The sequence below is a fragment of the Theropithecus gelada genome, chromosome 9, assembly GCF_003255815.1.
Source record: "Theropithecus gelada isolate Dixy chromosome 9, Tgel_1.0, whole genome shotgun sequence".
NCBI classification, from domain to species: Eukaryota; Metazoa; Chordata; class Mammalia; order Primates; family Cercopithecidae; genus Theropithecus; species Theropithecus gelada.
Window position 1 is genome coordinate 26,860,096 of NC_037677.1, and position 24,043 is coordinate 26,884,138.

Sequence of the window (24,043 nt, forward strand, 5' to 3'; positions counted from 1 at the left end):
TGTTTTCGTTTTTTTGTTTGTTTGTTTTTTGTTTTGTTTTGTTTCGTTTTTAAAGATGGAGTCTCACTCTGTCACCCGGGCTAGAGTGAAGTGGCATGACCTTGGCTCACTGCAACCTCTGCCTACAGTGTTCAAGGGACTCTCATGCCTCAGCCTCCCAAGTAGCTGGGATTCCAGGTATGCACCACCACACCCGGCTAATTTTTGTATTTTTAGTAGAGACGGGGTTTCACTATGTTGGCCAGGCTGGTCTTGCACCCCTGACCTCAAGTGATCCACCCGCCTTGGCTTTCCAAAGTGCTGGGATTACAGATGTGAACCACCTTTGCCTGGTCATTTTTTGGTTTTATTTTTGATGTAAGCCTATTTTCCTTCAAATACTTACTACGGGATGGACACTGTTCTAGATGCTTGGGATGCATCAGTGAATTAAATAGATGAAGGCTGCTCCCTTCATGGATGCTAGTGGTTGGTGTGTGTGAGGGGGTGGGGGCGGACGGTGCAGGGAGGTGGGTGGTACAGAAAATAAATGATGATAAGTGTACTAGGTGAGTTACCTGCTATGTTAGAAAATGATAAGAGTATGTGAAAAGGGCAGCAGGGAAGGAGTGTTGAGAATATGCATGTGTGGGGTGCTATCTTAAGCCGTGTGGTAATGCTAAGTTGCTTCACCAAGGTGACATTGTAACAGAGATGTAAACGGGGTGAGGGAGGGAACCACAGGCTGCCTGGGAAGAGATTTTCCAGGCAAGAGGGTGTCACTACAAAGACCTAAGGCAAAACACTCCTGAAAGCGGAATTTACTTCCAGGATATATTTTATGTCTGTTTTATTCTACAACATTAGCCCATTTGTAAGTAAAAGGATTCCTTTTGTTAATAACTTTTAAACTACCATCTCACATATCCATAACTCAAATATCTGGAAATTTCACATAACCACAACATGAGAATTATCTGTCGGGGTGGGGAATGGCCTCTGAGAAGCAAAAACGATGTACTTACAGAAGAGGCATCAGACCCTCCTGTATGGCTTTTATGTAAAATTTGATAAAGCTGGTATCCAAGCTTTTCATGGACAGAAAGGATTTGAAAGGAACTCTGGCAGGGAGGAAGTTAGAGCTCTGCCAGTCAGATCCACTGATAGCAGCGAAAATGAAAAACTGACAGCTCTCAGAAGCTTGATAAGGAATCAGCAAAATGCATCGAAGGTCAAAGGAGCTGTCCCCCCGAATTTATACCCAGTGAGTGGGACAAGCAGACCCCCTTCCCCGAGGGGCCATGAGAACGCCGCCAAGGGTCACATGGCAGCCACTTAGTCAAAATGGCAACCATAACTTTCCCCACCAAAGTTCAATAACAGCGTAATCAGTTCAAAAGGCTGAGAGGGAGCTCAGTGCAGAGGCTCAAACCTGTAATCCCAGCACTTTGGAAGGCCAAGGTAGGAGGATTGCTTGAGCTCAGGAGTTTGAGAGACCAGCGTGGGCAACATGGTAAGACCCCATCTCTAAAAAAAAAAAAAAAAAGAAAGAAAAGAAAAATTAACTGGGTGGGATGGTGCATGCCTGTAATCTCAGCTACTTGCAAGGCTGAGGCAGGAGGATCGCTAGAGCCCAGGAGATTTAGGCTGCAATGAGCTACGATTGCACCATTGCACTTCAGCCTGAGCAATAGAGTGAGATCCTATCTGGAAAAAAAAAAAAAAAAAAGAAGAAGGTTGAGAAGGAAGGATTTTAGAAGATTTAAATTCAAACTTATCACAAATTTTAAAAAGTTTTTTTGGATTAAAAAAGTAAATTTTTAAAAACCCACTAAACTTGAGTATCTAGGAAACCTCATTCATAAAGAATACCAAATAGGTAAGATCTTTTGGCATGAATTAAGGTGATGATCAGATTACTTTAATAAAGTTGAAAATCTTCTACATAGGGCTATGAATGGTCTGATTATTTATTTATGATTGCTACTAAAATTGCTCATCATCATACTATCTTATTACATTTGAGTGTATTTTTCTTGTTATGAGAAAGCAAGATGTGTGAAAATCTGAAATCAGATACATTAGACTATAAATTAATTTACATAAAGATTATAAAAGTCAATTTTTGGATTATAAAAAGATTTTAATAAAAAAAAGGCATTTGTTATTTTTACAAAAAGGGTTGCCACAAAGTACATTTCTCCTTCCCTGGGTTGATTATTTAATTTAGAAAATTTTGATCTACCCACAATTTTCCAAGCAAAAATCTATTACATAAAGGAAATTGCACCAACATTATATGTTACCATGACAACACCAGCGATTACTCAATGCATGAAATGAGCCTCCAATTCCAGAAGATGCCCTGAGTCTAAGAATTAGAGTTTAAAAATTCATTTTAGGCACATTAAGATATGCGTGTAGGAGAAGGGCTGTAGGAGAAGGGTTACATTTTAACATACACAAAATTGGTATTTGCAATGCTTACGTGCATTTTTAAAAATTAGGATAGCAATGATCAAATATTCAAAGAGCTACCAAGTGCACCTGGAGGAAGTTAACTCTGGGTTCTTGCCTCCTATACTACTTATGTGTGACAGAAAAATAATTAGAAAATCTTGATTCCAACCACCCCAGCAGCAAAGCCACGATGCTTCCTGCAGAGATGATTGAATGGACAGCTACTAAAAGTGATGCCAGAAATACTCACCAATGCTGAGTTTAAGCTAACAATTTTTAAAAGACGATCTGAGTAGAAAATTATTTTATTAAAAATAACCAATCACATTTGTTGTCACTTCCGTTATATTTGGCATTACTAATTAAACTCCAGGAGGCTTCTAGAAGGACTATGTGGCTTATTCGTGTTCATTCCTTTTGATTGGCTCTAGAATCTTTTGCAACTTCAGTCTTCAGCATTTGGCATAAATCTGTCAAATTTGATTCCACATCCTCTTCAAGAGTATTCATCTTCAATATTTTTTTAGCTCAGAAAATCCCAAGTAAAAATTATACAGACCTCAAGGAACATTCAGAAAGCCACTTTCATTCATGTCCCATTTCCCTTACAAAACACAAAATTAAAAAAAAAAAAAAACAGAATGGACAGTATATAATAGGTTAAAGAAATAACTGCAATTAAAAATTTACAAAGAATAAAGTTAAATTATGTAAATAAAGTTGACTGTACTAGAGAAGTCAGGCATCATTTAGTCCTGACTGACCTTTCTATGGTAACAAAATGGAACTATGAGTCAGATGACAAAAATCTGTAAAATAGATAATTAAACTGAGAGAGCAAATCTGAAGGCAGCCCCTTTTAGAACTACTTACTATCCTAATTTTCTATGACTTTATGTAAAATAAAACAAAAAATATAAGCCAGGCAAACTCACATCAAATCAAGACACCTATATGCTCTGGAGGCCTGTTAAAGTATTCTAGATCGCATACAAATCTAAATGGACTGGAGAGAGAAATAGTTTAGTGTCTCTGATAAGATTTTTTTGCACCGCGCAACCATACCGGAAAAATCACTGAATATGCTATTTTCAAATTGCTACTTACAAGGACTCAATATTCCAGAAGTGTATGTGCTTTCATAGAGATAATGATGACCCTTAATTTAGGAAATTACTATGTCAAAGATTGTAGCTATTAAAGGAACACAGTTTTGTTTTGACACTTATGCATTTCTGTGATGTTTTTATCAGGCCGTTAGATTTGCAGTCATTCCATTAGGATCTTATAAAATATTTGTGTGGGAGAACAGAAAGGGAAAGAAAGGCTAAGAACTATTAAGTATGTGATGGAGGCCGAGGGAGATTTATTTCAAGTTAGAAAAGGATAATTTTAGCCACGATATCACAAAGCAATAATAAATGAAAGCTAACTAACATACCAAATGAGTTGGAGGGAAGGCAAATAATTATTTTATTTATGGAAGTTGTCTTCAAGAAATTCTTACTGTTTTATAAGGTGGTCTTTATCTCCTATAGAGGAAAGAACAGACTTTGGAGTCTGACAGACCTGCATTGATTTCCAGCTCAGCTATTTCGATAAAAATGCATACCCAGGAAAATTAAGTAAGCTTGAAAAGTCTGTTTCCTCAACTGCTGGCAGATTATTCTGATAATATTAAAAATGAGTATAAATTACATACCAGAGTGCTTGGGATACAGAAGGCATTCCTATTCCTTAACTTTTCTTCACAGTATTTGCTCATAATATGCTTTGGTTTGTTTATTTGTTCGTTTGTTTGTTTGTTTGAAGTGGAGCCTCGCTCTGTGGCCCAGGCTGGAGTGCAATGGCACGATCTCGGCTCACTGCCACCTCCACGTCCCGAGTTCAAGCGATTCTCCTGCCTCAGCCTCCTCAATAGCTGGGATTACAGGCGCCTGCCACCATGCCCAGCTAATTTTTTGTATTTTTAGTACAGACAGGACTTCACCATGTTGGCCAGGCTAGTCTTGAACTCCCGACCTCAAATGATCCACCATGCTCAGTCTCCCAAAGTGCTGAGATTACAGGTGTGAGCCACTGACCTTTTAAATGTTTCTATATTATCTAATGTTTATACCCTTTTAAGATGGATCTTTAAGCATTTTTCCAGATTTATCAAATGCTCATCCGATCTTGTCTTTAACATTTCCAGCATTATTCAGTCTTATTTGTAGAAGCTTCTGCAAGAGTCCTCCTGGTCCCTGAAATCAAATGGCCTGCACATTTTCCCAACAAACTCAGAAACAGTTAAGATTTTGTAATATTTGTGGAAAACAGGCCCATCTGATGATTCTATTTTCATAAGGGATTCTGAAGAATAACCCCAAGATAGATCATCTGAAGCAATTCACAGACTATCGTGAAAGTCAATAATTTAGCATGAGAACATCTTGAACTGTGAATTGTTCCACAAGTCAGTGTTGGGTGAGGATCTCTGAACTTACTTTGCATTAGCAGGGTTGCAAGTGGTTAGGTTTGCCAGGGCTAGAGCTGCTGCTTCCCGTACCTCTTCATTGTCACTTTTTAGCAACTGAATTAACTGTGGAATCCCTACAGAAAGAGAAAGGTAAAAAATGTAACTTTTAAAATGCCCATGTGCACTAGAATATGGTAACCTAAAAATGCTCAAAAGAGTTGTTTCCAGTTGGCTTACCCTGATTATTGAAAAAATCTTTGCTGCCTGAATTCTCACACATTGCTGAAATAGCTTGGGAAGCAGCAATTTTAGTTCCATCGTTTTCCGAACCCAAAAAGGCTACAAGGCACTTTTCAACCTCTTGTTCGTGAAAAAGTTTTCTATTTTCAGCTTTCATACACCAAAGAGAAAAAAAAAAATCAGAATTTTAATGCAAAAACTGTGAAGTATTATTACTTTTCCATCCAAAGTCTAATAGGAATTCAAACCATTTGCTAGTTTTAGTACCAGAGTCTAAACTAGACAAAATCTACAACGACTTAACTTTAGAATACACTAATTATGCAAAATGAATCACGGATTTTTTTCCTATTCCCTTGTATGAGATCAATATTAGGGCCAAGGAAATTCTATACTAGGAAAAAGGCAAGTTTTTGGATTTAGAAAGCACTGATTGAACACCCGTCATGTACCTGACCTGGTACTCAGTGTTCACACAGGCTATTTGTTCACTGAGGACAAAATCCAGTTTATTTGATGGTTCTTTTAAATGTAAAACCCAATATTGGAAGAATGCCTAAGATGTGCAAACTGGTGAGCTGGATGCTTACAACCTTCAGGAGAAGAGCAGAGGAGAGAAGAAAGTAAAAATGAGTTGTAAAGTATGATCCAAGTCTTAAGAGATTTATAGTCTTATATGAAAATACAACCATCATTTTTTTCTCAAACGACAATACATACTTAAGTAGCAAACATTAAAATAATTATTTAATTCCACTTTGGGAGGCCGAGGCAGGCGGATCACGAGGTCAGGAGATCGAGACCACCCTGGCTAACACGGTGAACACCGTCTCTACTAAAAAATACAAAAACGTAGCCAGTCGTGGTGGTGGGCGCCTGTAGTCCCAGCTACTCGGGAGGCTGAGGCAGGAGAATGGCGTGAACCCGCAAGGCGGAGCTTGCAGTGAGCTGAGATCGCACCACTACACTCCAGCCTGGGTGACAGAGCAAGACTCTGTCTCAAAAAATAATAATAATTATTATTATTATATTTAATTAAATAAAGTTATGTCTAAGTACATACCATTATATTCATCCCATTTAAAACACTAAGTTTGAAACCAAAGTATTTTTAATGCTCTTTTGTTCCCTAAACATTGTTTTCTCTTGGCTTCGTTTGATTTTTTAATAAATAACAATCTCATTACTATACTAATTTAAATACTGCATTAAGCTAAATGAGAACATTAAAATAATTTTTTGTTTTGTGTTCTATTAGTTCTAATTTTTTAATGTTCTAGCTGATTCTAAAGAAGTTCCTCTTTATTAAAGTATGTTCTAGAAAAAATATATTAAATCAAACTGTTTTGATGAAATAAAGAGGTACCAGAGACTAGTATAAAAAGAAACAACCTACAAATAATTCCTTGCTAAATAATTTGTTTCCTTCAAAAAATTGTCATTGACTTGATTATTTATGAGTACCCTTTGTAAAGTTTATAAAATTAACCTTTATAAATTCTATTTTTGTGATTAAAATGGAAGAATGTGTGATATGCACTCAAGATATATAAAAGAATATTCTATTAGAATAAGAATCTTTGCAAAAAATGCTGATAATAATTTAGATTACAATATTTACATGTAGAACTGGTTCATTACTTACAGGTATGTTAATTAACTTGGTTTTTTTTTTCAGAAATATTTTCAGAAATTAACATCAGTTAGGTTTCCATTGTGAAGTTATGATTTATCCCTTCCTTCAATGATGACTCAAAAAAACCATCCTTTTTCACAGAAGCAGTATCACATTTAGATGGCAGCATATTTGCAAATACTTTTGGCCTTTGTTCACCTGATACACAAATATATATTAAGCAATCTGGCAATAACTGGAATAGGCTAACTTATTAACGCTCCTGCTCATTCACTTTAAACCAATCATGAACCATATCCTGTAGTCCTATCATTTTAATCTCTTGGTTCCTTCCTTTCATTTACTATTAGAATTCAGGCAGGCCATAACTATTTTTCATAAAAAAGTTTCAGTTAATACTTAACTCTAAAGTATGTGGCTCCAAAAATGTTTTAAATATACACAGTTCTTACCAATTTTCTCTGAATAAGTAATATCCAAAACTTTTCCAGAGTCTCTGACCTAAAATGCTTAGATTTCTCGTTAAGATTTCCCCGATGGCTCTAAACCAAATTTTCTAAATAAAACCGTCTCAGCATGGATTCTATCAGGAAAATTGGCCAAAATGATTAATTTGAAAAAACGAACTTTGGAGTATGTAGTTGTTGCATTCAGAAAACAGTATATTTGCAATTATTGAAAAGATTTAAAAAAATAATCTCAATAGATACTGAGGGCAATTAGGTTCTCAACCTTGCTGGGAGTGTTCTCAAAATGCAGCTGTGTTCACTAAACCTTAAAAATGCTGACTGCAGCGTGGCTATAATAGATTTAAAAGATGAATTAACATATTAACTAAATACTTTCCTTGAATTGCTACACCAAGAAGTATTTGTGTTTTAATTGCACAGATCATAAAGATGGCAAGATATTTATGCTACTAGTAGCATAATGTTCTTTAAAAATAATGTTTGTTCAGTATCCCTAAAATAAAACGCATAACGTTTTCTTACTGGAAACAAATCCCTGTGTAATGATGCTTTCCTTCATCCATTCTCAGAAGTTGCTATTGTGCCACTTTTGCTCCTGCTGAGATGTTAATGCCAGTTCATAAACCTCATGGCAACACGGTAATTAACACCTTCCTCCTACTGGTACCAGGTCAAAGGCATATTGATTTGGGCTTTCCACAGTTGAGATGCATGTTAAAACTTTACTCAACAAACGAAACTTAAATAAAGTGTGTTACGGGTTTGGATATTTCAATTGTGTTTCTGACATACAATGACAATGCATGACCTTGTCTAAAAAAATATTCTTATGATGATGGAAAGTAAAAATAAGTATATAAATTGCTATTGATAGTTACATTGTTTTAATAACAGAATACGGAGCAATTTTGTCAAAATCTACGTATAAATGGAGTTTTCTAACTGTGGGAAATTTTTTAAACTTCTTCATGATTATATGCTTTCAATACAAGAATAGTAGGAGATAGCTTTCTTATTCATTGTTAAGTTTTTAAGAGTTTGCCACTGTGACTAATATAAAATAAGACATGTCTAGTTAAGCTGGCTGGGTCTAGCAGATAGAGGTCAAGGCAGGCAAGAGTTGATAAAGTAGACAAATGATAAGGTTTGACTGTGTCCCCAAACAAATCTCATCTTCAATTGTAGTTCTTATAATCCCCACATATTGTGGGAGGGACCAGGTGGAGATAATTGAATCACCTGGGGCAGTTTCCTCCATCCTGTTCTCCTGATGGTGAGTTAGTTCTCACGAGATCTGATGGTTTTATAAGGGGCTTCCCCGCCATTTTGCTGGGCATTCAGTCTCTCTCCTGCTGACCTGCAAAGAGGTGCTTACTGCCATGATTGTCAGTTTCCTGAGGCCTCCCCAGCCCACAGAACTGTGAGTCAATTAAACCTTTTTCCTTTATAAATTACCCAGTCTCAACTATTTCTTCATAGCAGTGTAAGAACAGACTAATACAACAAGAAATACAGGTAGCACCTGAGAAGATGGCAGAATCTAGAATCCAGGCAGGAGGAAGAGGTGGATATGGTAGATCTGGCTAGATAATAAGAGTTAAGAGGTAAATAAATCAACCAAAATACAGAATAATTAGGCAGTGAAAAAGATTTAACCTATCTTCCAGCACTGGCCTCAAAGATACTAGTTCTGCCCTAATATTGTGTTCTGGTCAGAAGTAGGCAGTACTGCCCAAAAATGTCATGGCTAAGGCAGATCAGAGTCCTTGGGGGAAATTCTGCTTCTGGAATGGACAGATTTTCTCAAAACCCTGCACTTCCAATCAGAAGAGCGTTCACTTGTAATAATTTATTGGGATATGTGAACAGAGAGAAAGTTTGAATCTTCGTGGAATCATCTATCTTTCTAGAGGTTCCAAGAATCAAGCTTTCAGACCAGATATCTCCTAGGCTATAAGAAAATTAAACCACTTCTGCATTCACTGAATTTGAAGACCCACCTGGCATACTTTTTCAGTTTTTGTAGAGTTGCCAATGATGAAAACAATTTTGTTTTTTGCTATGTGAGAAGGGATGGAGGAAGATTACCAGTTAAATAAGTCGAATTATAAAATGGAAGTTTTCATAGTAATAGAGGAAACCTCAAGACCACAGTGAAGGAGCCCAACTGTAATACAGATGGGCAGTTGGTTGAATGATGTTAAGGTAGAGCTGGGAAATGGAGGTTCTGCTCAGCAATGGAAGTTAACTTTTGTGCTGTGCTTGCGTGGTATTCCAATGAGGGTCAGGTTACTTTAGTTCACGCACAGGTTGTTGCTTTAATCTACCATGGTGGGAACAGGTGAAAGCCTAGTGTGAGAAAACTGGTAGCAGATGTAGAGCAGAGTGGGCTACACTAGGTTAAAGCAAGAGGAAGCAGGTTTTTTAATTTCTTAAGGACCTAAAGAGAAACAAGTTATTTTATTGACACCTTGAAAATTAACAGAATTAGAAAATTCGAGATTTCCTCTAAATCTAGCCATTTGAAGAACATGGATACCAATAGGTCAAAACAGCATTTCCCAAACCAGAATCCAGACAAAAGGCCCAAACCAGAGCAAATGAGTACAAAATTATGGTCTAACAAAGTTATACAATCCAGAGCACAAGGGAGAGTATCTGAGGAAGAACAAATTGATAACCAATGGCCATGTGCTTGTGTAAAACAGAAGAATCTCTAATGCCAAGTGGGGTTGTCTGGATTTGATCCTGCTTATTCTAGCTCAAGCATTATTAACCTGGGGTCCATGGATTCAGAAGACAGGTGGGCTTCAGGCAGTCCATAAACTCCCTGCAATTATATGCAGAATGTAGTGTATTTCTACATTTTCGGAAGGTTACTCTTTGTTCAGATTCTCAAACTTAACACTCCCCAAAGTGGAGTGTGGGCAGTATAGTTGGATGTGCTTGGAAGCTGTCAGAAGTACAAGCAGGAATTCAGAAGACAGGTCAGAATTAGAAACAGATTTGGGATTCATAAGCAAATAAGGAGGCAGCTGAAACATTAGTCATAAGTGAGAGTGCTCAGGGAGATTTTCAAGAGAACAAGACAGAAAACAGAAGGCAAGTTTAGTATTGAAATAAGCTGAGGAAATTGGTAAAGGTGAAGGTTGGTCTGGTAATTTGGAAAACAGAGAGGGGGGCGGTTTGGAAACCAAGGGATAAAGGAGTTTACAGGAAGAGGGGGCAATCAACAGTGTGGATTCCCACCCAGAGGTCAAGTTAAAAAGGACTGAAAATGCCTCTGCAGGATTTAGGAGTTGAGAGGTCAATGTCAAATTCTACAAGGACTATTTTGGCAGAATGGTGGAAACAGAAGTCAGGCGCAGCAGGTGAAATGACGGAGATGAGCTGAGGAGATGGGGCTATTTAAAATGGACTGATATGTCAAAGAGGTTGATAAGAAAAGGAGAAAAAGAGGACCCTGGGGCAAGGGGAAGAGAGGAAGAAACAAACTTCCACAAGTCACCAGGCCACAGACAATGAAGGGCCCCTCAGAAAGCTGTGAACTTCTATCACCTTCTTATATAAACCAGTGGGATCAGGAGAAGATAGAACTCTGGTGTTGCAATACTGCATTATGGAAAAGTCTCCTCGTCATCCAAAATTGGGCTAAAGGAGTCCATTGCCCTCTCAATGGATGGGAAGACAGGCAAAGGGCACCCTGTAGGCTTCATCTATTCATTAAAACCAGGCCAAGGCAGAGTCCTCTGCATTCCATGACGAGCCTTAAAAACCAAAATTATGAAACACTGCATAGAAAGGAGAACAGAGATGGTCTAAAAATAAGTATTCATGGGGAAAAAAGATTAAGTGAAACAAAAACAAGAATCCAAAGTATAATGGAAAAAACTAGCTTCCTGAATTAAGGGAAAAAACCGTGACTCCGGAGATCAAAAGTCTTGCCTAGTAGTAGAGTGGAGAGGGGGACTTAGACATATTTTGGCAAAAATTTCAAACTCGGGATAAAAAATTCTACCTTAATATAGAAAAAAAATCATATATGCAAAACTAATGGAAATCAGCCTTGAACACTACAAAAGCAAGCTTCATTGATATGTTTTTTGTTTTTCTGAGATGGAGTTGCGCTGTTGTTGCCCAGGCTGGAGTGCGATGGCGTGACCTCGGCTCACTGTAACCTCTGCCTCCCGGGTTCAAGAAATTCTCCTGCCTCAGCCTCCCAAGTAGCTGGGATTATGGGCACGCGCCACTATGCCTGGCTAATTTTTTTGTATTTTTAGTAGAGATGGGTTTCGTCATGTTAGGGCCAGGCTGGTCTCGAACTCCTGACCTCAGGTGATCCACCTGCCTCGGCCTCCAAAAGTGCCGGGATTACAGGTGTGAGCCACTGTGCCCAGCATCACTTCTATAGATATTTAAGCAGAAATATTATGATGCAGCAATTCCAAACCCAGTTAAATTGTCATGTATGTTTGAAGGCAACAAACCTATTCACAGGTAAGGTAAAATCTCAAAGCATATCACTATTGGATATATCTTTAAAAAAATTAACTGTATAAAAAATTTTAACTGAAAAATCTCTGGTTAATTTGAGAAATGAATCAAATAAAATCATAAGGATAGGTAAGCTTTATTATGAGAAATTGACAGCACACACTGAAACAGATTCAATATGTATATAACTCTAAATGACAAATGTGGTTAAAATTGAATGTAATGACAAAGTGATTCTTAAAAAAGAGAGACTTTGGCCAGGTGTGGTGGCTCATGCCTGTAATCCCAGCACTTTGGGAGGCCGGGTGGATCAGTTGAGGTCAGGGGTTCAAGACCAGCCTGTCCAACATGGTGAAACACTGTCTCTACTAAAAATACAAAAATTAGATAAGCATGATGGCACGCACCTATAATCCCAGCTACTTGGGAGGCTGGGGCAAGAGAATCACTTGAACCCAGGAGGCGGAGGTTGCAGTGACTCCAGAGATCACTCCACTGCACTCCAGTCTGGGTGACAGAGTGAGATTCAGTCTCAAAAAAAAAAAAAAAGCTTATTAGAGAGGGGAATCTATAACCTCTTACTGATCTTAGAAACATCAGAAAGGGAAAGAATTGTGGAAGCAAAATTGCTAAATATCTAAAATAACTATAGTAACTTTATCTTTAAAATAACTATTTATGAAGGTTTTTAAAATCTATACAAAGAAATGAACAGCATAGAAAAAAAGCAGAAAGCATAAAACATAAAACATGATGCCAGAAATAAGGGCGAATATAGTAGCTATAAAAATCTGTTTCTTTGCCTTGCCTTTTGGACCTAGTGATAGTGAAGGTTTCCCAATATTGCTAATCTCTGGGGACCTCATCATCTCTTGCTTATTCCCTTAACCCTAATTATACTTGTGAAAGTAGTTCCTTCGTTTGTCTCTTTTAAAACCATCAGGAGTGTCTAGAATTTTTTTTCTGCCAAGACCATGTTTGATAATACATGGTAATCTTAATATCAAATTAGGATCAAAAGCTAAAGAGCAATAAAAGTGAGATTAAAAAATCAGCAGTGGATATAAAACGTAAAGCAAAGTTATTTAATATAAAATTACAAGACAGAGACCCATCACGGTGGCTCACGCCTGTAATCCCAGCACTTTGGGAGGCTGAGGCAGGCGGATCATGAGGTCAGGAGATCAAGACCATCCTGGCTAACACGGTGAAACCCCGTCTCTACTAAAAATACCAAATATTAGCCGGGCTTGGTGGCAGGTGCCTGTAGTCCCAGCTACTAGGGAGGCTGAGGCAGCAGAATGGCGAGAACCCGGGAGGTGGAGCTTGCAGTGAGCCAAGATCACCACACCACACTCCAGCCTGGGCGACAAGAGAAAATTACAAGAGAAAATAAAAATAATATAGTGGGAAACTTCTAACGTACTACTCTTCATCTGTGATAGATCATATAGCTAAAACAAGAATAAGGATAAAACTGTACAATATAATTTATAAAATTGAACTAAAAGATAATCAAACTCTGTTTTCTACAGGAAATATATCTTTTTGTCTATTCAGAAAATATTTATTCATTGCATCCATTGTTTATCCTTATCTTCTGGAACAACACTTTGCATATAGCATGCATATGATAAATGTTTATTTAAATAGTAAGCAGAGTGTGCCTTTCCAAGATTTAATAGAACACTTGTACAAATTGATCCTATACCAGGCCTCAAATAAAATGCAATACTAGTCCAAAGCAAAGTTTGCATTTTTAACTACAAATGAAAAATGTTAGGATGTATTGTTATTGTTATTACTATTATTAAGGGTCTTGCTCAGTTACCCAGGCTGGAGTGCAGTAGCATGATCACATCTCATTGCAGCCTCAAACCCCTGGGCTCAAGTGATCTTCCTTCCTCAGCCTCCCAAGTAGCTGGGACTACAGGTGCACAATACCATGCATGGCTCATTTTTTAAAAATTTTGTGTAGAGATGGGGGGTCTTGCTCCATTGCCTAGGCTGGTCTTGAACTCCTGGTGTCAAGTGATCTTCTCACCTCAAACCCCCAAAGTGCTAGGATTACAGGTGTGAGCCACCATGCCCAGCCCCAAAATGCTACAAACTAAAATGAGGGACTTTGAGCTCTGGGTCCTGACTGAGAAAGATGATCTGGGGGCTCCCTGCAAGTCCTTCCCTCAAAGGATTGGCCCAATATGCTAATGTAGTTAAGAGACTAAAATACTTGCTGCATAAGACTGAAATGGAAAATAATGATAAATTAACCTATCTATAGTAATATAAAATGATGGTGCATACTTATAGCTTTCATAATACTTATCAACACATCTCAAGGAGGGTATAATAAACAAGAGGAAGTCCAGAAGAGGTAAGAGAATGATCCCAGGATGGCCTGAGGACACGTATGGAGAGAGACTAAACAAGATCTGAATTCTTCGGTCTGAAAGAGTGATGTTTGAAGGGAACATAATACAATCACAGATGACATACACGAAGTGAATACAGTTAGTCATTAGATTCTAACATAAAGACTGAGGAGACACAACTTCAAACTGGAATGTAGTTATTTTAGAACTAACATAAGGAAGTAGAATCAGAAAACATTAAGTGCCAGAAAGGATTTAAAGACCATCTGCTTGAATTCCTTTGTATTACAAATAAAGAACCAATTTCAACAAATGATGCTAGGAAAAATTTATATCTACATGAAAAAGAATGAACTGGGACCATAATTTTATACCCTATATAAAAATAAACTCAATGTATCAAGACCTAAATGTAAGAGCAGCAACTACAAAACTCCTAGAAGAAAACATAGGGCAAAAGCTTTATGATATTTGGTAATGAGTTATTGGATACGACACCAACAGCAAACAGCATAGGCAATGAAATAGATACATTGGATTGCATCACAATTTAAAACTTTTGTGCATCAAAGCACACAATCAACAGAGTGAAAAGGCAACCCATAGTATGGGAGAAACTATTTTCAAATAATATCTGATAAGGGGTTAATATCCAGAATATATGAAGAACTTGTGTAACTCAGCATCAAGAAAACAACCCGATCAAAAAATGGGAGAAGGACTTGGATATCTCCAAAGAAGATAAGCAAGTGGCCAATAAGCACACAAAAAAGATGCTCGAAGTTGCTTATCATTAGGGACATGCAAATAAAAAGCACAATGAGATAGCACCTCATACCCATTAGAATGGCTACTATCAACAAACAGAAAATAACAAGTGTTGACCAGGCTGTGGAGAAATTGGAACTCTTGTGCATTGGTTATGGGAATATTAAATGGTACAGCTGCTACAGAAAAAGATATGGCAGTTTCTGAAAAAAATTATAAATAGAAAACGGGTGTGATGGCTCACACCTGTAATCCCAGCACTTTGGGAGGCTGAGGCAGGTGGATTGCCTGAGGTCAGGAGTTCGAGACCAGCTTGGCTAACATGGTGAAACCATGTCTCTACTACAAATACAAAAATTAACTAGGTGTGGTGGTGTGCACCTGTAGTCCCAGCTCCTCAGGAGACTGAGGCAGGAGAATCACTTGAAGCCAGGAGGTGGAGGTTGCAGTGAGCTGAGATCACACCATTGCACTCCAGCCTAGGTGACAGAGTGAGACTGTCTCAAAAAAAAAAAAAAAAAAAAACCTAAAAATATAATTACCATATGACTCAGTAACTCCACTTCTAGGTACATATCCAAAAAAATTGAAATCAGGGACTCAAAGAGGTATCTGTACACCCACATTCTTAGCAACATTATTCATGTTAGCCAAAAGGCAGATGCAACCAACTGTCCATCCAGGGTTGAAAGGATAAACCAAACATGGTCTTTACAGACAATGGAATATTCTTCGGCCTTAAGGGAGGAAATTGTGACACATGCTACAACATGAATGAACCTTGAGGACATCATGCTAAGTGCAATGCATTTGCAAAAGGACAAATGCTATATGATTCCACATATATGAGGGATCTAGAGTCATCAAATTCATAGAGACGAAGAATAGTGATTGCCAGGAGTCTGCATGAAGAAGGAGTGGGAATTATTGTTTAATTGGTGTACTTTTAGTTTTGCTAAATGAAAAGATTTCTATGGATGGACAGCACCACAAAAATGTGAATACATTTAATGCCACTGAACTCTACACTTAAAAATTATGAAGATGGTAAATTTCATATTTATATTTCACCACAATTTTAAAAACAAGAATAGGATTGATTCCTTTTCTTCAAGCAAAACCGCTCCACTTCTTGGGTTCTCCATTCCTGTGAGTGGCACCATTTTACTTGCAGCTGTCTAAGCCAGAAACTTGGCCTCATCCTTAGTGTAGCCTTCTTCCTTTTTCAACTAACGTAGTCATTCAAAAATACACATGTGCCGGTGGTTCTCCTTGCAAAGTGCCTCGAGCCAATCCCGAACACCACATCTCTGTTTCAGGGCACCTTCACATCTCACCCAGGTTACTACAGCAACCCCCTTTTGGTCTTCTGTATCTGGTGCTAAACATTTCCAATCTCTTCTCCACTTTGCAACACGAGTTCTCTTAAGTGAAAATCTGCGATGTTCCCTCCCTTCTCTGAGTAACTTCAATGGCTCTTTGTTTCCATTAAAATAAAGTCCAAAATCCTTAACTGGGCTAATAATGTCCGTGAGCACTGGGCTCCTCACTACATGCATAGCCTGAGTGTTCCGTGTTCTGTGGCATTCTGGTCATTAGCCATTCTGAAAGCTTTCGGTTCTCGAACTTACCATGTTGTCCCTCCTCTGGCTTTTATACACAGTGGTCTTTCTCAGAACCACTTCTCCTCCTCCATCCCGTCTGAACCTTCTTTGACCAGACAGTTTATCTTATTTACTCTAGGCCCTAGCTTGTTAATCACTGATTTTCAGGAATATTTTTCTGATCCAGATCTGTGCCAGGAGCCTTCCTGGGTGATCCTGTGTTTCCATCATTAATCACTGTGAACACTGCATTGTGATTGCCTGTTTACTTTCCTGTTCTGGGTGAGGGCTCAATAAGAAATCATGAGTAAATGAATATATACATTGTTCTGGAGAAGTTGTAGCTCACCCAAAATCACTTAAGTAGGTCATTACAATGCCAGTAGTGGAACTAGTACTAGAACTCTAGTACCAGGAACTCTGTCCAGCATACTTTCCAGTACTATGGCACATGACGGGTAGGCATCATCAAACTACCACCTCAAAATGAGTAAGAACAGACTTAGAATGACCCAGCCACATTTGATACATATAAATACTCTCCAAAGAGACGCTGTAATATGCAAACATTTTAGGTGTGACATTGTCCATGTCTCCCCATTTTACTTCTCTTTGGGTCTCAGTTAGCTAAGGACTGGGATAGAAGGAAAAGAGAACTGACCAGCTATGATAATGTCTAAGTTCCATTTGATAGAATACTGGATAAACCAACTTTTGCCAATATTAAAAAACCTTGATTTCATAACCAGTCTCTCAAATAGGCATTTATATTGTAACTCATGAGGCCCCTCTATGCACACCACATACTGGCCAGTGAAGTCTTGCTTACTGCATTAAAGCTTTGCCTTGAAGAAATCCAGTGTGTGCTGAAAAGGAAGTGTTTCCCATAGTATACACATAGATAGATATACAGATGTGAGTATCTATGTTTAGATATAAATCACTTAAAATAGTCAATGCTGTCATCATTTATACAAGTAGTGGTGCAGAAAGGGAAAAATAAAATCACATCTTTTATTAGATAAAAGACTCCAAATACACATAAATTAAAACTATAATTTCATCTTCTGTACTTGTGATGTAATTAATCTCTCATGTTTTACAGATTTATGTCTACTTGTCACTGAAATGCAAATTGTCTTATGTATATAGTATGAGCATATTGTTTTTCACAGCTATGTAACATGGTGCTACTAGACGCCAGCTGAAACTTGGAAATTACTTTATAGATATCATTGTGAATGGGGATTTCTTCAAAGCTTTCAAGTTCACAGACAATACATACATTCTGTATAATTCCAAATTCAAGCAAAATAAAGGCTTAAAACTTAATATAGAAATGAATTGTTTTTTGAAAAATAGGATAATGAAATCATATTGAGTTCTTCATATCCCTGACAAATCTCTAACTCATTGGAAGTGAGATGAGTTTGGACTTAAGTAGTAAATATAGCACCATTCTCAAATGGTTTTTTAAAAGCAGACAAATACTCTAGGGTTTGTTAGTACTAATCAAAATTGAGACAAGAGGAATTATATATGCTTTGTTTATATAAAATAAGACATGGCAGAGTGCGGTGGCTCATGCCTGTAACTCAGTCAAAGTGGGCAGATTGCTTGAACCCAGGAGTTCTAGACTAGCCTGGGCAACATAGTGAAACCATGTCTCTACAAAAAATACAATTAGCCAGGCATGGTGGTGCACGCCTGTAGTTCCAGCTACTAGGAAGGCTGAGGTGGCAGAATCACTTGCAACCTGGGGAGCTTGAGGCTTCAGTCAGCTGTGATCATGCCACTGCTCTCCAGCCTGAGCAATAGAGTGAGACCCTGTCTCAAAATAAATAAAATAAAATAAAATGAGACATACGATCATAAGCTGCTTTAGCAATGGCTTTTGCCGCATTCTTCTGAATATCAGGAATTGTAGAGTTTTCTGCAAATGACAGGAGCTTTTTAAGACCCCCTGTCTGCCGAATCTGCACCATAGTATCCATGTCTTCAAAGCAATTGGCTATCACTGCAAGTGCTTCTACATGAAGGTCATTCAATTCCTAATAATAAAAGCAAATACAACTTTAGAAAGTTGTACTAAAAGAAAAGTACATTTCCCAAATTTGACTACAAGAGGAAATAAAGTCAGTCGGAACACAATGTAATGAATTTTGTTGTGACAGAGGCCCCAGGGAACAGGAGTTCTGCTTATCAAAGTAACATCACTCTTCTTGGCCTTGTGCCCTGTCTTTTCTCCTTTGCCTTACTCCAAAATGTGTTATGGATAAAAAGTAATGCTAGGGAGGAAACTTCCAGAAATCATAGTCAATGAAGTTGCTCATACAGTCTTCCACAAAAAACTATTTTGAAATCTGGAGAAAATATTTTTTTAAAAGCAAGACAGAAGCTGATGAAAATATATACTTTAAAATAATTTGTGACTGTAAGAGAAGTATTGTGAGTGTGTGGCCGTCTTGCCTGAGGAAATCTACTGAATCCCCACAGCTATAGAAAACTGCAGTTTTACCTAAATAGCTAGAAATGTAAAGGGGAAATCCCAAAAGTGAGAAATGTTCGGAAGGATAATCCACCATCATGAAGGGAAGGAACTCACTTTCACAGCAAATACATTGTGGCCAATGTTCATGGAATTCACTGGTTTTACCATGTTGCCCACCATCCTGAAGCAGCTGGCTTGATAGAATGGCCTTTTGAAGACTCAGTTACAGCACCAGCTAGTTGACAATACCTTGCAGGGCTTGGGCAGGGTTCTCCAGAATGCTGTATATGCTCTGAATCAGTGTCTACCATATGATGCCGTTTCTCCCATAGCCAGGATTTGTGGGTCCAGGAAGGGTAAACATCACCTAAGAATTTTGCATCTTCTTCTGGGGTAAGCATTGGGAAATATTGGGTTGTGTATAGGACAGCTGTATCATGTTAGGTAAAAGTATGATCTCATCATTGTCTTTATTTGAAGATTATGATTTAAGATGCATATGGGTACCAAATTGACAAGGAGAAAACTTGCGATGAATTTTTATCTGGGCCACAGTACTCAAATATTTGGCCAAATATTATCCTAGATGTTTGTGAAAGTACTTTTTATATGAAATTAATGTTTAAAACAGACGTTGAGTAAAACAGATTATCCTCCATGATGTGGGTGGACCTCATCTAATCAGCTGAAGGCTTTACTAGGAAAAGACTGATCTACCTGGCCACAGAGGGAATCCTGCCAGTAGAGCAGCCCTGTACTCAAATTACAACACTTCTCTGGGTCTTCAGCCTACTGGTCTAAACTGTGGATTTGGGACTTGCCAAGCCTCCAAAATCACATGAGCCAATTCCTTAAAACAACTACCCGCCCACCCTCCTCCAACACACACCCACTGATATGGTTTGGCTCTGTGTCCTCACCCAAATATCGTCTCAAATTGTGATCTCCAGGCAAATTAACTAACATAATCCCCATGTGTCAAGGGAGGGACCTGATGGGAGGTGATTGGATCATGGGGGCAGCTCCCCCATGCTGTTCTCGTGACAGTGAGTTCTCATGAGATCTAATGGTTTTATACGTGTTTGACAGTTCCTCCTTCACATGCTCATCTGCTGCCATGTAAGATGAGCCTGTTTCTCCTTCTGCTATGATTATAAGTTTCCTGAGGCCTCCTCAGCCACTAGGATCTGTGAATCAATTAAACCTCTTTTCTTTATAAATAACCCAGTCTCAGGTGGTTCTTTATAGCAGTGTAAAAACGGACTAATACACCCATATACACAGGCACATGTACAATATACATGCATCAAGTTGCTTCTATTTCTCTAGAGAACTCTAATATATGGTATAACTCAAAATCTGAGTATAAACTATTCCCAGACCCCTGACTGACCACTAAACTATACATGCATGGAAGAGATCCCAGGAACCCTGGTGAAAATAAAGAGGCAAGGACTACAAAACATCATATCTTATCCTTGAAGAGGGAGCTGTGCTAGGTGAGATTTATTAATTTACTGCTTTTAAATACGGTGCATTCCTCAATCCATGTGCAGCTCGTCTGGCGGAGTGCTGAAACCTTACTGGTCAGAGGTGTTAGAGGTCAGAGCCTGAGACTGATAGAGGAGCCACAGGTGACCGCCAAACTGTAGAAGCTCTGGGGAGACCTCCATGGAGTCAGGCTAAAAACAGCAGCAACCAGAAACTATAAGAACTGAGCAGAGATACCAGCTGCACCACTAGTGAGACAAAGTGTGTAGTTCACCACCTACTAGAGCAAAATAACCACAATCCTCAGACGGGCACAACAGAATCTGGAATCACTAGAAAGTATTATCTACAATGCTCATTCTTAACTATGCAAAAAAGAAACAGGAAAGTGTGACTCAAAGTCAGAAAAAAAGGCAGTCAATAGAAATCTACTCTGATAGGGCCAGATGTTGGTGGATTAAGTAATTAAAGACTTTAAAGCAGCTATGATAAATATGTTCACAGAGGAAAGCGCAATAGAGAAATGACACTTCAAACATGGAAATTTAAGACTTGAAAAGTACAAAAACTAGAAAGAAAAAATCACTAGATGGACTAAACAGCAGATTAGAGATGCCAAAAGAATCAGATAAATTGAATAGAGATCAAAAGACGTTATTTAATCCAAAAAATTGAAGAAAAATGTGCAAAGCTTTAGAGTCTTGTAACATATCAAGCGAGACAACATATGTGTAATTGGGCTCCAGAGGGAAAGAAGGAATAGGAAAAATATTTGCATACATAATGACTGAAAAATTCCATGATTGGCAGAAAACACTAATTTACAGATCTAAGAAGGTCAAGCACCCCAAGCAGGAGATACAATTATATCACTTCTATGCAGAAGAGAAATGCAGAAAGCCAAAGATAAAGAGCAAAGTGTTAAAAGCAGCCAAAGAAAAGTGACTGACACATCATGTACAGGAAGATAGTTAAGCTTAATGGCTGAATTTTCATCAGAAATATTGGCATTCAGAAGAAATTTAAAAATGCTAAAAAGAAAAAACTAGCAGCCAAGAATTTTGTGTCAAGCAAAAATATCTTTTCAAAATTAAAGGCAAAAGGAAGCTACTTCCAGATAAATTTAAAAGACAGAATTCATGCCATTATATTCACACTATAAGAAATGCTAAATGAGGTTCTCCAGAAGGAAATGACCCTGATGACAACGTGGATCTACAGGAAAAAATGAAATCAGAAATCATAAATATGTGAGTAAATATAAAATATTAAATATTGATGGACAGATGAATATATGCATAAGTACTAGACAAACACATATGAATGTATAATCCTTAATATCTTGAGGACACATGATATGGGACTCTTCAAAACAATTATTACATTGTGTGGTTGGGTTTATAATGGACACAGACATAAAATATGTAACAATATTAACAGTAGGAAAAGTAAGTAGAGATATTGTTAAAAGGTTCTAGTATTTTACTTCAAGTAGTTCAATATTAACTCTAGACTATTATAAGTTAAAGTTAAGTTGCATATTGTAATCACTACAGCAACCACTAAAAATAGAACAAACAAATATAGCAAAAAAGCCAAGAGAAGAATTACAATGTAACACTAAAAAAATTAACACTACAGGGGCTGGGTGCAGTGGCTCACGCCTGTAGTCCCAGCACTTTGGGAAGCCAAGGCAGGAGGATCACCTGAGGTCAGGAGTTTGAGACCAGCCTGGCCAACATGGTGAAACCCCCCCCTTTCTACCCAAAATACAAAAATTAGCTGGGTGTGGTGGCACATGCCTGTAATCCCAGCTACTTGGGAGGCTGAGTAGGAAAATCACTTGAACCCAGGAGGTGGAAGTTGCAGTGAGCCAAGATCGTGCCACTGCACTGCAGCCTAGGTGACAGAGCAAGACTCTATCTCAAAAAAAAAAAAAAAAAAAAAAAAAATTAACACTACAAAAGGCAGGAAGAGAGGAACTGTGGAATAAAGCAACAGGTCAGACAAATAAATGGCAAGCTTAAATATAACCAAATCAATCATTATATGATAATTGAAAACTAAGCAAAAGGTAATTAAGTAGAAACTGACATATTAATATGTGTTCACTCCATATACATATATTATCTCTTTAGTTCCTTTTAAAAAGTGTTTTATATTTTTTAGTGTACAGATTTAGCAAAAATTTTGATAAATTTATCTCCATGTAGTTCATATTTTAGGAATGTATTATAAGTCCAATTGTACTTTTTTTGCTGTTTTGTTCATTGTTCACATATAGAAATACGATACATTTTTATGTATTGAACTTTCATCCTGTGACCTCAATAGATCTATTTATTAGTTCTAGTAAGTTTCTGTAGTCTTCTTAGGATCTTCTGTATATGTGGTCATGCAATCTGAATAAATATAGATGCAATCTGTGAATAAATACAGTTTTACTTCTTCCTTTCCAGTTTGTTAGTCTTTTTGTTTGTTTGTTTTTGTGAGATGGAGTCTTGCTCGGTTGCCAGGCTGGAGTGCAGTGGTGCGATCTCGGTTCACTGCAACCTTCAACTCCCTGGTTCAAACAATTCTTCTGCCTCAGCCTCCCGAGTAACTGGGATTACAGGCACTTGCCACCATGCCCAGCTAATTTTTGTGTTTTTAGTAGAGATGGGGTTTCACCATGTTGGCCAAGATGGTCTCGATCTCCTGACCTCATGATCTGCCCACCTCAGCCTCCAAAGTGCTGGGATTATAGGTGTGAGCCACTGCGCCTGGCCCCAGTTTGTTAGTCTTTTGTGTTATTTATTTATTTGGCCTTATTGCCCTGGTTCCAACCTTCAGGACAATGCTGAATAAAAATTATGGGAGCAGACACCTGTGCCTTGTACCTACTCTTAGGTGAGGATGGGGACGAGCATTTTTATTTTTCACTCTCTATATTTTTGTGTTCTTTGAATTTTTCCCATTAGAATATATGCATATCAGTTCTTAAAAAATCCTTCTCACATATTTCCTAGCTCTAACCATAGGCAAGTTATTCAACCTCTTTGAGAGGCATTTTCCTTATTTGTATAATAGGGTTAATGCTATAATAGGTATATATGATTATATACGTAATGATACAATTATTACCAGTACTTTCATTTCATAGATAAAAATACCATCACATTCCTCAAAGAATTGCAAATTTAATAAAATCACAATGCCTGCCACCTAGTAGGTGCTTCCATCCCTTTTCCTAATTAAAAAAAGACAGGTAAAATATCAGATAGGCGAAAATATGTGGCATATCAGATAAACCCTGTGGTTAGTCACTTTCTACCTGTGTGACATAAAGCAAATTAAGTAACATTTCTGGTTTCAGTTCCCCTTTTAAACAGGATAAAATGTTTGCTATACAGTGTTACTAGCATTTTGCATCACAAATGTAATTATAGGGGATCACATATGGGATCCACAAATCAAAGGCAGGTAGGTCCACATGACTGGGAACATGCTTGTGCCATCTCTGCTCTTTTATATTGTACTTCATTTTCCCAGTGCTGTATAGTCAAACTGAGTTCTGGTTTTTTAGAAAAAAATTTAACAA

The 24,043-nt window shown here is 37.8% G+C and overlaps 1 protein-coding gene across 4 annotated transcripts in view; it reads right to left on the reverse strand.

The window, feature by feature from the left end:
• Positions 1 to 24,043, reverse strand: part of ARMC3 (armadillo repeat containing 3) — a 115,450-nt gene that overhangs the window by 52,512 nt on the left and 38,895 nt on the right. For all 4 annotated transcript variants that reach the window (XM_025396753.1, XM_025396751.1, XM_025396750.1 and 1 more), the window contains 3 exons: positions 18,349 to 18,532; positions 5,135 to 5,287; positions 4,926 to 5,031 (listed from right to left, as the gene is read on the reverse strand). In XM_025396753.1, the coding sequence (XP_025252538.1) occupies positions 4,926 to 5,031; positions 5,135 to 5,287; positions 18,349 to 18,475 (386 nt within the window). In that variant the 5' untranslated portion in view covers positions 18,476 to 18,532. The remainder of the gene's footprint in view (positions 1 to 4,925; positions 5,032 to 5,134; positions 5,288 to 18,348; positions 18,533 to 24,043) is intronic.